Source organism: Perca flavescens, chromosome 13 (assembly GCF_004354835.1).
Source record: "Perca flavescens isolate YP-PL-M2 chromosome 13, PFLA_1.0, whole genome shotgun sequence".
Taxonomy (NCBI): Eukaryota; Metazoa; Chordata; class Actinopteri; order Perciformes; family Percidae; genus Perca; species Perca flavescens.
Genome location: NC_041343.1, coordinates 28306627 through 28323984, shown reverse-complemented (window position 1 = coordinate 28323984; position 17358 = coordinate 28306627). Strand labels below are relative to the sequence as shown.

General features: G+C 38.4%; 2 protein-coding genes across 3 annotated transcripts in view; one reads left to right on the top strand and one right to left on the bottom strand.

Annotated features, from left to right (window-relative positions):
* trim37 (tripartite motif containing 37) overlaps positions 1–1542 on the bottom strand; it is a 30620-nt gene extending 29078 nt beyond the window's left edge. For both annotated transcript variants that reach the window (XM_028595613.1, XM_028595614.1), the window contains exon 1: positions 1324–1542. The gene's annotated coding sequence lies outside the window, so the exon portion shown is untranslated. The remainder of the gene's footprint in view (positions 1–1323) is intronic.
* Positions 1543–1677: 135 nt separating this feature from the next.
* pou2f3 (POU class 2 homeobox 3) overlaps positions 1678–17358 on the top strand; it is a 24231-nt gene continuing 8550 nt past the window's right edge. The window contains exons 1-6 of the mRNA XM_028595989.1: positions 1678–1765; positions 3049–3096; positions 3330–3386; positions 13400–13428; positions 15408–15509; positions 16767–16872. Coding sequence (XP_028451790.1) covers positions 3338–3386; positions 13400–13428; positions 15408–15509; positions 16767–16872 — 286 coding nt within the window. The 5' untranslated portion in view covers positions 1678–1765; positions 3049–3096; positions 3330–3337. The remainder of the gene's footprint in view (positions 1766–3048; positions 3097–3329; positions 3387–13399; positions 13429–15407; positions 15510–16766; positions 16873–17358) is intronic.

The window sequence follows — 17358 nt, the reverse complement described above, 5'->3', positions numbered from 1 at the left end:
GAGTAACAGTTGAATAAGAAGAGAATAAATCATCAGTCATCGGTAAAAGAAACTGTGATCTTAGCATCAAATTGTGTGCAGATTTATTTAGGAACAGCTTCCTGTTTCAGTGTCAAGTACACAATAAATGCAGCCTATAACAAGCTGGAGTTATCAGGCAACACAGTGTTTCCTCTATGTTGATTTGACCGTGGCGGCCCCCCACGTTATCAGAAATAGTGCTGCATTGTTAGAATGCATGTCGGAGAACGTTTGTATTGTAGGTGCATTATTTACATGCTGAAGTAGATACACTGCATTAAGATAATGTAATTAATAGTGCGTTTATGGTTACTTGCTACAGAATGCTAAGCCTAAATATCAATATAAAAGTTGGCCTGTACAGTAACTCAAAAAATACACTTCTGAAAATATGCCTCATTGTGTGTGTGAATAGAGGTGAATAAATATATTTGTGTTGCAGCAAATTTCATGGGGGGACCTGCTCGGACCTGCCCCCACTGCTAAAAACAAAAAAATCCTAAAGGAAACACTGCAACATGTTGCTTTAGCAAAGCTCTTCTTCAAACGTCACAACAGGAACAGAAGGTTATTCTAGGGTTAGCACTGTGGGAATATCAGCTGAACATACTATAGACTGACCCATCACAGTTTAAACATCTCCGATCTAACCACTGAGTAGACTGCAGAGGGCCCAAAGAAAAACACAACAACTCAACATTTAGAGCCACATTGCACCGTTGGGCTTAAATAATGATCAAGGGTAACTTATGCTTTTTTGGACTGGAAAACTAATTCAACATCCAAGTTCAAACAGTATTCTCCGCGGTCATACAAAACTGTGGGGACATCCACTAAATGGACGTTTTAATTATTTAATTCTTCTTCGTTTGGGCGAAAATTATTTCAAATGTAAATAATACATTTGGTGTCTGATATAGAAAAAAGAAACATCAATATAACAACTGATTCCAAACACGGTAGTGTACATAAAGGCATTTGTATGGTCTTGTTGGCTTCAATAATATATGCATAATTAAGTATATATGAAAGATACAAATGACAGTTTTCCTGAAGGTATCATCGCCGCTAGCTTGTCGTTAGTGTAACCTACTATCCACCATAAAAGGCCCAGCATCAGATGATACACTGACAGCTAACTAACCTGTCCCGGAGCAGCCATGACAATAGCTATCTTTTTGCTTTTTAACATACATTTTCGGGCTCAACGTGGATAACCACAAAACAGAAAATATTTATATATAATTGTGATGCTAACGTTAGCTAGCGTGCTGGTTGGCATTAGCAGGGTGGCTCACTTACCTTCCCAGAGACTCTGCTTCGTCTGTCACACCTGATGAACGAAAGACCAGACTACATTATCTATCCTAGCACACAGCAAGCGTTGTCTCCGCTGCTTTAGCTGCCATAAAATATCAAAATACGTCCAGCTGCAGCTGTGCAACGCCAGAAGTTACGCTAAAAACGGTTTGTTTTTTCCCCTAAATTGAAGATGTAGCGGCTGTCCCCTAGCAATCACCAATCAAATTTCTCCGTTTCTTCTTCGCTTGATTTTTTTGTTTCGCGTTTATCAGCAAGCTTAGTGGGGCATTACCGCCACCTAAAGGAGGACTCTACAACCACAGAGAAGACGACAGGTGTCCTGAGGAAGGAAGACTACTCACATATTTTACGTCAGTGAAAGTAGCAAAACCACGTTGTAAAACAGTGAGGAACCCCCCACAGCCGTGTCAGATGAACAAAGGTACCCCTTTATCCATTCCCAATGTATGTTCCAAATCTATAACACTACTCATTATATAAAAGTTGTTCATTTTTTCATACTTGTTGAACTGCAATATTGGTTTGGTCAGCAATCACACAAGGCTATACTTCTGCTGCAACTTGGAGTGAAGCTGAATGTTTCAACCATTTATCCATTACTATTTGCTAACTATTTCAGCAGTTTAGTCATTACTTTTAGCTATGTATCTAATATGATAAATATTAAATTGAGAAACAGCTAAAGCATCATCTTAAGAACATCTTTGAAAGCAAAAAAAAATCTTTCACCCTCATGTAATTAAATATGCACTAATTTGAATAATTTACCAGAACAGAAATCTGAACATTGGATGACGCCAGGTTCAAAATCCTTGTTTTGTTTTGTTGACATATTAGAGTCAAAGATTTTTACAGAGGAAAGGTTTTCCATCTCCATAAATCAGAATATACTGTCTACTTGAAAATAAAATCCATGGTTTTAGGTATACATGTTGTATAATTCAGGTTATAAATTATATGTGAACCAAACCCTCTGTAAAAACCATCAGAATAGATAGGAATTAAACTGGAAAGTTTAGTGTATGTAAATGCTACTAAAGTGGTGATTTCTAGCTCATGAAAAAGATATCTATTGTAAAATCCCACACATTTTGCAAGACACTCGGTATATATAGGATACATGTTAACTAATAGATGTCACCATGAAACTTCCCCAGTTGGTTACCTCACATTAAGACAATATTTGATGCATTAAGTAAGTATGTACATTTTCTGACATGTTATGTTTAACTATGCAAATGAGGCATTATCTAATGCTAAGTTTTGGTGAATTTAGGGGGAAATCTACAGACACAAATAGACAAAGTGTAAAATTCATGTTTTATTTCATTTTGTGTGTTGTATGTTTTGTTTCCTTTTGAATACAAATATTATGGGTAAAGAAATGCTCCTCCCATCACTAACGCTGAGCTATCTCAGGTGGCAGTAATAATACATCATCTTGTTATCCACAGCGCGAGCGCACGAACACACACACACACACGCACACACACACACTGTAACTTGCAGTAACCCCATTGTTGTTTTATGCAAACAGTCTGAAGCTGGATAGGACAGACTGAGGCAAATATGCAAATCAGTCTATCAGGCAGCACAGGGTTGCACTGCAGAGGTGAACGTTTCTCCACTTAGGAAAATGCTGATGAACAGCCAAAACATTTTATCCCAATACTTCATTCCCAATGCTTCATTTTGAATAATCAGGGAGGACAGACGGCAGCTGGAGCGGCACAAACTGTTTATCTGTCTGAGGTGAGTCACTCCACCTTTACAGGCTCATTAATTACTTTTTTAGTACCTTCAGTATGTCATGAGCTTTAATAAGAGTTTAGTTCTGCCTTGCTTATGAATATTACAACTAGGAGTGTGTGTGGTGTGGAGGGGAGGGGAGGCATTAGAATAAACTCATAATTTTCCTGTGAGTGCTTTATTGTCCCAGTGAAGTTACAATCCTGTAGGAAAATCAGTGATATTTATCATTACAGATATTAAGATGAGCGCAGACACGGTGGAGCAGTCGGAGGCTCCAACCGAACAGGCAGGTAAGGGTATTTCGCCTTTCCTCCTCATGCCGCTGATTCATCTCTACACACACAGTTCAACAGATGTGACTCAGGAGAAAGTGTGCTGTTGTTGTGACGCTGCACTTTCACAGAAAGAGTTTGTTTATTGCATTTACATTTGATTTGATTTGTTACTTTCAGGGAGTTTATCAGCTTCACCCCGAAGAGTATATTATAGGAAGCTTGCTTTATCTTAAGTGTTGATTTTAATTTGGAAAATATCTAGAAAAATCATATAATACAACTGTTTCAATTATCTGAGAGGATATTTGTTGAACTCAAATCTCCTGCATTTTATAATCTACATTTTACTTTTTGGCTTTAGATTTTTATCACTGTTCAATGGTCTTTGGCGCTGCTATTCACATCAGGTTTTAGAAACATTTGCAACTGTATTATTTAAGTGCAACATCTCCGGTGGTGGAAGACGTATTCATATTTTGTTATTTAAGTAGAATTACTAAGACCACAATTTAAATGTTTTGTTAAAAGTAAAAGTCCTGCATTTAAAGTATGTAAGTATAATCAAGAACAAGAAAGAAATTGTACTTTAACGTATCAAAGTATAAGTACTCTTTAGTTGTTGAATTATTACAGGCGGTATTATAATATTATTTTATATTATTGATGCAGCACAGAACATGTAAGGCTATTTTTATCCATTTTTTAAACTGTTGGGTAGTTTCATTTATTGTAAAACAATGCATTGTTTTTCATATAGGCTACTTATCGGGTTTTAAAATCTTCATCTGCAAAGTAACTAAAGTCATCAAATAACTTTAGCGCAGTAAAAAGTACAATATTTCCCTCTGAGATGTAGTGGAGTAGAAGTAAGCAGCAAAAAACTAAAACACTCAAGTAAGTACCTCAGAATTGTACTTAAGTACAGTATTAGTAAATGTACTAGCAGCTCCATCCGTCAATACAATGAGCGCATGTTTAGCTCATACTGGTCAATATGATGACTGACGTGGTGTGTGTGTGTGTGTGTGTGTGCGCGCGCATGCGTGCGTGCGTGCATGTGTGTGTGTGGGTGTGTGGGTGTGTGGATATTGTGGCAGTTGGTTCCTATACCAGGATGCACCTGAGGCTGTTTGCTGATGCGTGCAGGCTGCCTGGGGGGCTGAGGACGCCAATCAGCCCTGAAACAAAACCAGGAACGAGCAACAGAAAAAAAAAGTGGAACTTTTTATTCAGACAATGGCTGCGTGGGAGAAGTAGAACGGCTGCGTTTCATGGAAGTGCTACATGTCTGTGTTGTTGTCAAAATAGTATGATCACCACGGCTCTTTTTGTAAAATCAGATGTGCCACAGCTGCACTTTGATTCTGAAGAAATCTTCATTCAGCTCTCATAAGGAGTCATGAGTGTATAAATAAATAAATAAATAATATATATATATATATATATATATATATATATATATATATATACACAAATATATAAATACACATTCAAATATATATTTGAATGAAATATCATATATGAATGAACTGACATTTTGGTTTTATTTTCCTGGTTTTGAGATATCTGTCTCAGAGATTTCTGCCTCCACTCCAATACAATGCAGGTGAATGTGAATGCAATATAGTCTGTGGTGCTGCCAGTATTAAAACATGACATAAAAATAATCAACAGCAGTGGGTCTTATAATTAAGTGTCCAAGTGGTAATCCACAGACCAGTGGTGAAATTAAGTACATTTACTCAAGTACTGTACCTAAGTACAAATTTTATGTACTTGGACGTTACTTGAGTCTTTACATTTTAATGCCACATTCTACTTCTACTCCGCTACATTTCAGAGGAAAATATTGCACTTTTTACTCTACTACATTCATCTGACAACTGTTATTACTTTACAAATTAAGATTTTTTCACACAAAACACATGTAGTTTAGGAAATACAATGTTCTATTATAAATGAAACTATACCCAACTATATATAACGGCCTATAAGTACAGCTGAAATGATTAGCAGATTAATCACTGAGTTGATTGAGAAATGTGAGGAATTTTAGTGAGTACTTTTACTTTTAATACTTCAAGTACATTTTCCCGATGATACTTACACACTTTTACAAGAGTAACATTTTCAATGCAGGACTTTTACTTGTAACAGAGTATTTTTACAGTGTGGTGTTAAAACTTTTACTTGAGTAAAGGATCTGAATACTTCTTCCACCACTGCCACAGAACTCACATAGTCAAGTATACTATAATACATGTACCATAATACATTTTGTTTTCAATGCTGTGAGGACCACAAACTATTCAATTAAATTTTATTTATAGAGTCAAAGCATAACAGACATTATCTCAGGAGGACACGTTACAGATACAGTAGGTCTAGACCACACTCTACAGTTAACAGGGACCCAACAAATTATTCAAGAGCAGTTGGACTTTTTGCAGCAGCAGCGAGGAAAAACTTAACTTTAACAGGCAGAAACCTCAGACAGAACCTGACTCTTGGTGTTCAGCTATCTATCCTCAAATAAATTAATATCCCTTCATCTCCATATGTACAGAAAAACCTGAACAAATAAAACCAAAACTATCTGAGTGGAGAGATACCACTTGAGGTAATGAGGCTTTCAGATAGCATGCGACAACTCCGTGGCTGCAGCCTGAAACTCAGTGATTCCATTGGCTTACACGAACACAATGGTGCCATTCAACATAGTTGAACTTGTGCACTGCACAGCCAGTAGAAACGAGGCTGGCAGCCAGGCAGGCACTGAAGTAAAAATGGAAGAAAAGTTTATTTTTGGTAGTTTCAGAATTTCCCAAAATATATGACACCAGTAGCCTGACGTCGTCATACTCAGATTCTAGTCAGAATATGAGTCTGATGCTGCTCCATTGGGCTGTGATTATGGGGCATGTTTCAACCGAACCAGGAAAGAAAATGCCTCTGCACTCAATTGGATAGACCTCCAACCAATCAGAGCAACAGATAGACCTCCAACCAATCAGAGCAACGGAGACAGACGTCACAGAAGCTGCAAGTCAAAGGCAGGCTTCGACAGAGCAAAGGCAGGTGCGGACGGGTGTGGCAATGTGTATACGTACGTGATCGCGGTTCTCTGTTCCTCTTTTAAAATTAATGCGATGTCGATATCTTTTATAACAGACGCGATGGCAGCCATCTTTGTTGTAAACAAATTCAACCCACGCGCTCTTTGGTGACGTGGTTGATTATGTTGCTGTTGATCATCTTGCCATCATCGTATAAAGCCCGCCCCCTGACAATTTGATTGGTCCGAACAGCTCTGGTTCGAGCATAGTTGCTCCACAACGGATCAAGTCCAGACCGAACTTCCCGACTTCAAATGTTGTCGGTGGGGCTAATGCTGCGTTCCAGGCAACCCGTAACTCGTGTTTTCACATCCTTCTACCAGTGAAAGTGCCCTGGAACGGCAGTCAAACCCGTAACTTACTACTTAGTTTTTGACGTCACACACACATAAATAACAATGGCGACCCCCGTTGATGCTGTACAGACGCCGTTTAACAGTGATAAGTAGAAACAAATAGACATAAATAGGAAACGTAAAGTAACCTAGATAGCTAACGTCAACGTTAGGTAGCTGCTAGCTAGAAGGGTTTGTGGTGACTTTGCCTTGAACGCTACCAACTCGTGAGTCGTGACTTGAAGTCGTAACTTACGGGCTAAAAACTGTGTCTGGAACGCAGCATAAGTTCGGCTGCCATCCAGGCTATGACACCAGTCGAGAAAGTTCTAACTTGGTTGCCAACCAAAACCAAAATGGAAAATGGTTTCCAACCAAGTTGGAATCCCAGATATGTTTTAACAATGCATGGCGATCAGATCTGCTCAGCAGGTCAAGCACTGGATCACGCTTTTTAGCACGGCACACATGCATCACCAGAGAGCTCAACACTGACCGCCAAATTTTTAACAACTCTGGTTCCGGATTTTCCCCATTCAATACCTCTATTTACGTTTCAGAAAATGCTTATATAATGACTTTTAAGCATGGAACAAAGCCATCCAGCTCCGAGATGAAGTGTGACAATGAAATATTTGATTTGGCGCAAAAAAACATTTTGAAAACCAAAAAAAGGCAAAGACTTCAGTGGTAGCAGCTTACTAGCCATTCGCCAGTGCGGTAAACATTTCCATCGTAACAGCGAGCTTCACCAATCAGAGATGTCGCTGTTACGCTTACGCTTAGGATTGTGGGTAGTGTGGTACTTCTCCATGACATCACGAATAAAGCCTGTTTTTCTTAAAACAAGGTTGATTTCATACAGACTAGGGGCATACACCTCCACTTCCCAATCTTTAAGCTTGTGGTGAGTCTACCAATAATCAAAAATCCTTATGCAGAAAATGAATGGGATTTTCCCCACACTGTTGAGCTCTATTGCTAGCAACAACAAAATGACGAGCTTTGTCTAGGGGAGACGCTAGAATTTCTGAAAACCTCCTACATGACTTCCCAGAACATCTGGTCAGATCTGATCGGAGCTGAACCAAGCGATATGCGCAGTGCACAGCGTGTAAAATCTAAAAGCCGCGTTAGTGAGAGAATTTTTTATAATTTGGGTGAACTAACCCTTTAACTCCTCAACCATTGAAGTGAAACTGAGGAGAAATAGTTCCCACAGACGTTTTGAACCTGTAGCGTTCATATTTACAGCTGTGCTTCAGTGTATCTGCTCTTGAGCACTTTGTGCAACCCTGTCTCCTAGATATTATGGTATGTACATTTAGCGGGTAAAGCTAATGACTTGCCATATTATTATTTTTTTTATGTCATTGGTCTAGGTGGATGGTGGACGTAGGCTACAAAGTGCATTACTTTGAAACCTGAGATTTGGGGTTTGAACCAGAGTCTTGTGTAGTTTAGGGAATGATTCATTAAATGTTAATAACATTAACCCATCCTGTCTCATACTTCTTTAATTAAGTCCCTTTTGACTTTATTAATATCTAACTAAGACAAGATCTTTCCCTAACTTTAACTGAGTGTTGTGAGTGCCTGAACATCAGAGATAGGAAGTAACTCTACTCAAGTAGATTTTTCAGATATTTTTACTTTTGCTATTTATTTTTGTGCCAACTTTTTACTTTTACTCCTTACATTGTTAACACGAATATCGTTACTTTCTACTCCTTACGTTTTACAAAATTGGCTTGTTACTTTAGTTTCGAATAATTTCAGTGGAGTTACCGTTCAGCTAGCTTTGCATAAAAAATGGTTGCCATTCGCAAGGTTGCTTTTACTTTTATACTGTTTTTAACACAAGTATCTTTACTTCTACTTGAGTACGAGAAGTGAGTATTTTTGCCATCTCTGCTGAACATAAGTTGAATCATGCTTAAGTATCTATGTTATGTTATGTTATGTTATGTTCTTTATTTAAACAGGGACAATGCACAAAGAATATAAACCATATATAAAAACAAGATGTAATGTAATGTAATGGGGTGTTTCCAACCATAGTCCCTGGGCGGGTAGGTAGAATAATAAAAGAGTAAGAAATGTTAGACATTTACAAGAAGATTAGACATAAAATAAGAGCTTTTTTATATGACTGGCTGTTTTAGCTAATATTGTAGAGAAAACAAGCTTAGTGAACATTTTGCATGATAGATTCTGTATTTTTTGCGACTTTGCAAATACGTTTATTAAAGCGGTTTCTTCTTATGTTGATTAAAATACATGATTCAGATGGCATTAAGTTCATCTCTTAAATGCAAATTAGTTGCAATTAAACGTAATTTTTAGGGGACAAGGGTTGCCTGGTGGGATTTCAGTCAGATGTCTTACAACATTAACATTCCTGTGCTGCTCCACATCTTCATTAAAACCTGTCTCTGAAGTTTACATTTTTGAATTTGAATTTTTGTGTAGCTTTCTGAACAGTTTTTGTTTGATTTTGTTAGCTTGAGAATCTGAAAGAATAATATAGAGATACTATCCTCTACACAGTCCCACAAACTGAAAAAGCTAATGCAAAAGAACAATCTCTATGCCTGTTAGAATCAGGATCAAAGAGAATAACACATACCTAGCTTGAAAGGAGAACAGGACAAGGCAATACATCAAAGTGACATAGTGAAAGATCATTACATACCAAATATTTAGGTGGGTTTTTAAATAAAAAGTGTCTGAACACTGTCTGATATTGTAGCTATTTCTGTGTATAGAAACTGTGTGCAAGCTTTGAGTATGTAATGTATTCAGATTGGAAAAGTGTACTTGAAGTCCTTATGTGTATAAAATCTGCTGGATATTGTCCCATTATGCAATGCACAAAGGAAACGAAGGAGCTTCTCACACGTGTAACAAATCGGGGAGAGGGGTGTCTAAGAAAACAAAACAAAAAAGGATGCAATCATGCATGTTGCTTTAAAGTTTTAAGGGGTCTGGTGTTATTCTCTGTTTAAAATCCCAAGAAAAGAGCAAAACAAACTATAAATGTATGCTTTTAACAACAGTGTGTGTCAAAGCCTGATATATCTTCCTCTATGCCATAGCGCTCCATTGTAGTCCAAAAACTGCTAAAACACACCAATGAGCCACACTATCGCACTGGGTGACATGTTCCTTCATTACCATAAACACACACACTGTACTTTTGACTAAATCCCACACATACCGTCCTGCTACCACAAATACTCACTAGAGCAACAAATATGGATTAATCTGCCGCTGAAAATAGTCCCTAACAAATTCACTATTTTATTTCCTCCAGTTTGTTTGATTAAAAACTACAGTGACCAGCTGTTTTGGGAAATTACTAAGACTTTAAAAAAAATGTAACTCTATATTTGTGACAGAGTTATGCAGAAAGTTTTGAGAGGCGGACTAATGCATTGTTTGTTTTGGTCCTTTCATGTGCTCTGTTGACAAAAAGAAAAATATAGAATACAATAATAATACCAGACATCCTTTAAAGGTCCCATGACATGGTGCTCTTTGGATGCTTTTATATAGGCCTTAGTGGTCCCCTAATACTGTATCTGAAATCTCTTTTATATAGACCTTAGTGGTCCCCTAATACTGTATCTGAAGTCTCTTTTATATAGACCTTAGTGGTCCCCTAATACTGTATCTGAAGTCTCTTTTATATAGACCTTAGTGGTCCCCTAAAACTGTATCTGAAGTCTCTTTTATATAGACCTTAGTGGTCCCCTAATACTGTATCTGAAGTCTCTTTTATATAGACCTTAGTGGTCCCCTAATACTGTATCTGAAGTCTCTTTTATATAGACATTAGTGGTCCCCTAATACTGTATCTGAAGTCTCTTTTATATAGACCTTAGTGGTCCCCTAATACTGTATCTGAAGTCTCTTTTATATAGACCTTAGTGGTCCCCTAATACTGTATCTGAAGTCTCTTTTATATAGACCTTAGTGGTCCCCTAATACTGTATCTGAAGTCTCTTATATAGACCTTAGTGGTCCCCTAATACTGTATCTGAAGTCTCTTATATAGACCTTAGTGGTCCCCTAATACTGTATCTGAAGTCTCTTTTATATAGACCTTAGTGGTCCCCTAATACTGTATCTGAAGTCTCTTTTATATAGACCTTAGTGGTCCCCTAATACTGTATCTGAAGTCTCTTTCCCAAAATTCAGCCTTGGTGCAGAACTACAGCCACTAGAGCCAGTCCCACAATGAGCTTTCCTTAGTATGTGCCATTTCTGTGTCTGTAGAAATTGAGGAAGAGAGAGGAGGGGGGGGGGGCAAGTTGGAGGGGGGGGTGGGTGCCACTTTGCTCGTTTGAAAGCCATGATGTCTCTCTCTCTCTCATGGGTGGGCCAAATTCTGGGCGGGCAAAGCAGAGAAAGGGGAGGTAACTTTGCTCCTTATGACCTCATAAGGAGAAGATTCCTGATTGGTCCATCTGAGCTTTCATTTTCTCAAAGGCAGAGCAGGATACCCAGGGCTCGGTTTACACCTATCACCATTTCTAGCCACTGGGGGACCATAGGCAGGCTGGGGGAACGCATATTAATGTTAAAAACCCTCATAAAGTGAAATTTTCTTGCCATGGGCCTTTACATACTAATGGCATTCCAACATCACAGTTTTTTTTCTCCAGTTTATGCGCTTATTTTATCATTTCTTGTACAAAACGGAAATGCACAGTTAGTTCCTGTAAACTCCAAAAACAGTTTACTTAGACGATTAGTATCATAGTACATGTATACAGTACTATAAGGATGTATTATGTGACTGGGACACACCTTCTGTGACTGACTTTATAATGCAGAAATGTCACATTCAGCCCTCAAGACTAACTGAAGTCAAACATGATTGTGCCAAAGGATTATCACTCCACTTGTTCCCAGCAGTTTATACTAATAATAGTAATGTATACTTGCAGACTGCTCTTTTGAAATACACTTTTAAGAGTATAAGACGAAACAACTGGTTAAAATGGAGAATTTCTGTTTCCAACCATTGTTTCTAGTGTGTGTGTGTGTGTGTGTGTGTGTGTGTGTGTGTGTGTGTGTGTGTGTGTGTGTGTGTGTGTGTGTCTGTGTGTGTGCAGACAGAGCTCTAACATAGGGTTCCTGCGCTCAGAGCTGATTTGCATGTCTTGGTAATTTCCATACTGGAAGTTTGGCTGTGAAGCTGGGGGGCAGTGACATAGTGGGGTGGTGGTGGTGAGGTGAGGGGGCAGTGTGTGTGTGTGTGTGTGTGTGTGTATATGTGTGAGTGTGGGTATATATATATATATATATATATATATATATGTGTGTGTGTGTGTGTGTGTGTGTGTATATAGATATATATATATATGTGTGTGTGTGTGTGTGTGTGTGTGTGTGTGGGTGGGTGGGGAGGAGGTTTTATAGGTGTATTTGCATCATGTGTTTCCAGCAGCACACGCACACACACACAAAGGCCCAATTTGACATTCAAATGATGCGAGCTTATCCAGCACACCTTTGAACTCTCGTCAGCCCTGTCCCTGTCCTCCCTCATCCCACTGCTGCACACTGCAGCAGGAAAACTGCACTTCTTGAAAAGACTACACATACTTCTACATAGATTCCTTGTCCTTTTTTACAAACATGCACATAACTGTGTATAAAGAAAGCACATTGCCATGTCTATTTCCTGTGAAGGATGCACTGCAGGGTGTTTTGTTTTGAATGTCAAACAATTCATTTTCTGCATTCTGGTGATTTTTTCTGCAACAATTTTTGTCTTTTCTGCATCAGTTCATGATGCAAATGTCTTTATGTAAAGGATATAGTTTTTTGGGGTGGGTTGCACTGGCCATTTGTGATGATTGTTGGGTTGTAACCCCACTATACAGCACTACACTATTGTATATATTTTTTTTATATTATAGCATGTTTCTAGTCAAGATTTAGTTTTTCATCCTTAATATTAACCCCTAATATAGTGAAATTGACAAAAATATGAGATACTTTCAGAGGTCAGCTCAGAGCTTATCTATAGAGTAAGGTGACAAATTGTTAATACATTTTACATTTGCTATTAATCAGATGTTGTTGTATCTGGGTGTATTTGTGCTTTGGTTTAGTTTGCAGTGATGTAGTTTTGGTATTAAACTTTTGCATGTTTTATATCTTTATATTTTATCTGTCTTTTAACATTTAAACTCAAGATCACGTGAAAAATAAGTGTTCTGTAACATGTCATCCTTTGGGAGTGGTGTGTTTTGAAGATCCATAAGTAAATCAAATTAAATAGGAACTGCTCGAGAAAAACTGCAACAAAAATCCCTCAAAAATTCAGGATGATAAAGTTAGACGAAAGTCTTTTGTTTCGATAAGAAAATGATGTCATTGCAACTGAAAAAGATTCTGTGGTGAAATAATGGTATGAAAACAAAATATCACACAGAAATTATATCTCACAACACAAGACTTAATATGATCTTTAAATGATTTGAGTTTGAAGTTGAATGTCATTATGAGCCACAGAGCGACTTTTAATAACCTGAATCTCTTTTTCTCTTCCCACATTTAGAGCAAAACGGAATTGATTTCAATCGACAAGTGAGTAAAAGAGTTTTTACAATAATAACACTTCCTGAGAATCTATGAATGAGATCTCTGTCATAAAGGGGATTTGGATTGTTTAGTTTAACACAAACTAACCTGTTCCTGTTTGCCAGCATGCTTAGACACAGTAATATTTGCATCCAGCACAGCGGGTAAAACTGATGTCATGTGCACACAGCTTTAGCTTTATATTCAGCTTAGTTCACTCGCATCACAGATAAGATCATTAAAAATTTTAATAATGTATACTTTCTATTGATCCCTAGTGGGGAAATTACAATGTACACCCTGTTTGTTATAAATCACTGCACAAATGGAGAGATGTCAGAGGAAGTGGGCTGCCAGTGCTGGACCCTGAGCGGTTGGGGGTGTACGGTCACAGTGTACGGTGCCTTGCTCAAGAGCACCTTGGCAGTTCCCAGGAGGTGAACGGGCATCTCTGCAGCTACCAATCCACACTGGGTACTTTGTTCCGTACGGGGACCCAACTCCCCTACGGACTGAGTTACTGCCACCCCCTCTTGGCCTACTAACCAATCATAGCACCGCAGATGGAACTGAGGTGTGGCCCTACCCCGCCCCTGACCCCCCTCTTTAATTGACTACAGTTCGAGATCATGGCATGCATATGCCCGGCCCACCATCTAGACCCTGTTTGCCTTTCAAAGGAACAACCCAGAGAGCCCAAATCTTGACTTCCACATTGAATCTGCATCGCATTGATGTAATCTATCTGATTAAGTTACTTACTACTTGAGTAGTTTTTTAAGAGATACATTTTTTACTATTACTCAAATAGTTATTTTTACGAGTAATTTTACTTCTACTCGAGTCAATACAATGATAAAGTAACAATACTTATACAGTTTTACCCTCTGCTACCCACCACTGATCAGTTCTCACAAACCCTTGTTCCAGTTGCAAGCACTTCAATCAAAGAGTGATTTTCTCTTCTCAGATTTATTCATTTGAACTGTTTTTAGGGGCCTGAAGAGGCAAAACTTTCCAGCAAAGCTATCAATCTTCACCTGACCAGCTGGCGGTCGCCATAGTTTCGTAGGATATCATACAAGTTGTTGTGCATAAGTTTCCGCACAGTATCATACAAACCTGTTCAGGATAATGCATGAATTTTTTAGCGGATGTTATGCTCAAACAGGAGTAAATAGTGCATTTGTTGGGGAATATTTTTAGCTGCGGATTATTCCACATTTGGTGGTCTAGTGAGTATTTACATCAGCAGGACGGTGTCTGTGGGAGTGACTGAAAATATTCATGTTTTTAATAGTATTTGGACAACAATGGAGCTCTATGGCACAAAGGAATAAGATATATAAGAATTTGACACACACAATACTACAAAATTAAAAGGATTTTGTTTCTGTCTTTTCATGGGATTTGTTGAGAATATGAAAATGAAAGATTATCACCAGACGTTCTGTACCTTTCAAAACGTTCAGTTGGAATACAAATATCCGAGAGCCATGATAATGGTGAACAAGACTCAACTGTCTTTTAGACGGCTTACATCCTCAGGATAAACTACCTGCTCTCCCCGCCGATGTCAATAAAGACTCCAATCTCTCTAAAAACATCTCAAATAGTTTGAAGCTATTTGGTTACTTCTCCAAACATTGTTTTTGGCAAGAGGAGGAAGTTTCTTTCAGTGCTTGTGTTTTCAGTAAATGATGGCTTCCAGGTGGGGGTGGGTGGTGTGGGAGGGAGGAGGTTGGGGGGGATTTGCATACTGGCTTGCCCAAGGGTAGGGAGAGAGGCTATCACTCTTTGTATAATGCTTAGTGACCAAACTGGTTCTGGATCCGAGTGTGTGTGTGCGCACTGTCTACACACACACACACACGTGTGAACATGCACCAATTTGCCCCCAAGACAATGTTTCTCATCTGTTTTACTATTTAAAGTATCGATATACCTGAGTTAACACTGTTATGGTTGTGTTTTCGATGTCTTAGATAAAGACAGAGGAGATTAATGACTCGCCTCATTCAGCGGCTACACTGAAGACATGTCATCTAACACAGAGCTCTCCATTGCCTGGAGGTCAGCTGTCTGGGGTCTGTTTTTTTTTTTTTTTTACAATACTTATTTGATGCTTTAAACACACACACACACACACACACACACACACACACACACACACCTCTGAAAACACCAGCAATACATAAGAACTAAACCTCTGACTTGGATGCAGGATACACGATGTACAGAGCACATGATATACTCAAAGAGATAACTGCATACCTAAATACATTTGTTGTTGGTGTATGAATGGGAAGATATCAAAGCCTATATGCATATAAACGTACATATATGTAAAAGGAAACGCTCAGTTCCATTACAGTTGCCAGTGATGCATCTATAGAGTGTATTATAAAAAGAAGTGGACTATTTGATTTGAGGCCCCCATTTTTAGGCAAGCAAAATGTTCCAGTTAACTTTGATGAAGTGAAAACACACAGCAAGAGGGTCAAAGTTTAACATTAAAACACTGAAAACAGCCAAAAACAAGTTCAGAGGTCTATTTTTATGTACACAGTATCATGGTTAGCATTGCTAAGCCTCTGTCCTGATTTACAGGTCAGTATGTAGCCATGCCCCTAATGCATCCCCTGCTTATTTTAATATAAATCGGACCATAATTTACATTATGAACATCGTGCTGTATTGAAAAAGACTTAAATTTAGCCATTGAGGCCATAAACAAATCAAATCAGAAGAAGGGCTTTTTTTCATAGACTTCTATAGAAACAGACTTCTTTTTGGAGCCAGTGGAGTCGCCCCCTGCTGGAAATTAGACAGAATGCAGGTTTAACACACTTCCACGTTTGCTTCACTTTTCAGACCCAGGGGCTACATCCACTTATTTTACACAGTCTACGGATGCAACACATAAACATCTGAAGAGAAAGAAGGAAAAACAATAATTTAAATAAATAAATATCCCACCTTATAAGCCAAAAATATTGCAATCTATCATTCCTTTTAAACTGGTTATTGTATATCTAAGCATGTTGGGTATGGGACAGAGTTTCACAGAGTGGCAGTGTTAGAAGGAGTACTCAGATTTACTTAAGTAGTTACATGTGATTAAAAGAACGCTGTTATAGGTAAAAGTTGTACATTTTAAATTGCATTAGTTCTTGTATGTGTAAATGTACTTTCCACCACTGCAGAGTGCTCATATATAGTACAGTATACATTCACTTCAAACTCTAGTCTGTATAGGTGAGTCAAGTCTCATTTTGTTGTTGTTGTTGTTGTTGTTGTTGTTGTTGTTGTTGATGTTGTTGTGTTTTTGGTCTCTGCTCCAGGAGCTCACCTCTCTCCACACCATGCAGCAGCTGGTTCTGATGCCACCGTCTCACCTGTCGTCTCCCTCCCCCTTCCTGCTGTCGCAGAGCCCCACCAGCCACCAAGGTGCAGTCTTTAAACGGACTTACTTCCAGGGATTCAGTGCTTCATTACGGTTTTAACAAAACATTTGAGCCGTTCCCTAATTCAGAAGCTTTCTTTACTGTAAAGGACTGGCATTTTGGGAAATATGCCTAATCAGATTACTTGCCGAGAGTTTGTGGCCTACAATCATTATAAATCTACTGACAGCAGCCGGTTATTTTAGCTATGCATTAAGACTGAAAACAGAGGGAATCAGCTAGCGTTGCTCTGTCCAAAGGAACGGACCAATTAGCACGTTACATCTCATGTGTTTAATCTGAACAAAAACCAAAGTGTAAACATTTATATTTTTAAGAAGGGTTATGTGACGGCCTATATCTTGGAAGGCGCAGTTAAAAAAAAAAGCAGGACTAAATATATTAGCATAGACGTGTTGTCTTTAAGGAATAGTCCAACATCTTAAAAAAAACATTCTTATTTTCTGTCTTTCCCAGAGTTAGATAAGAA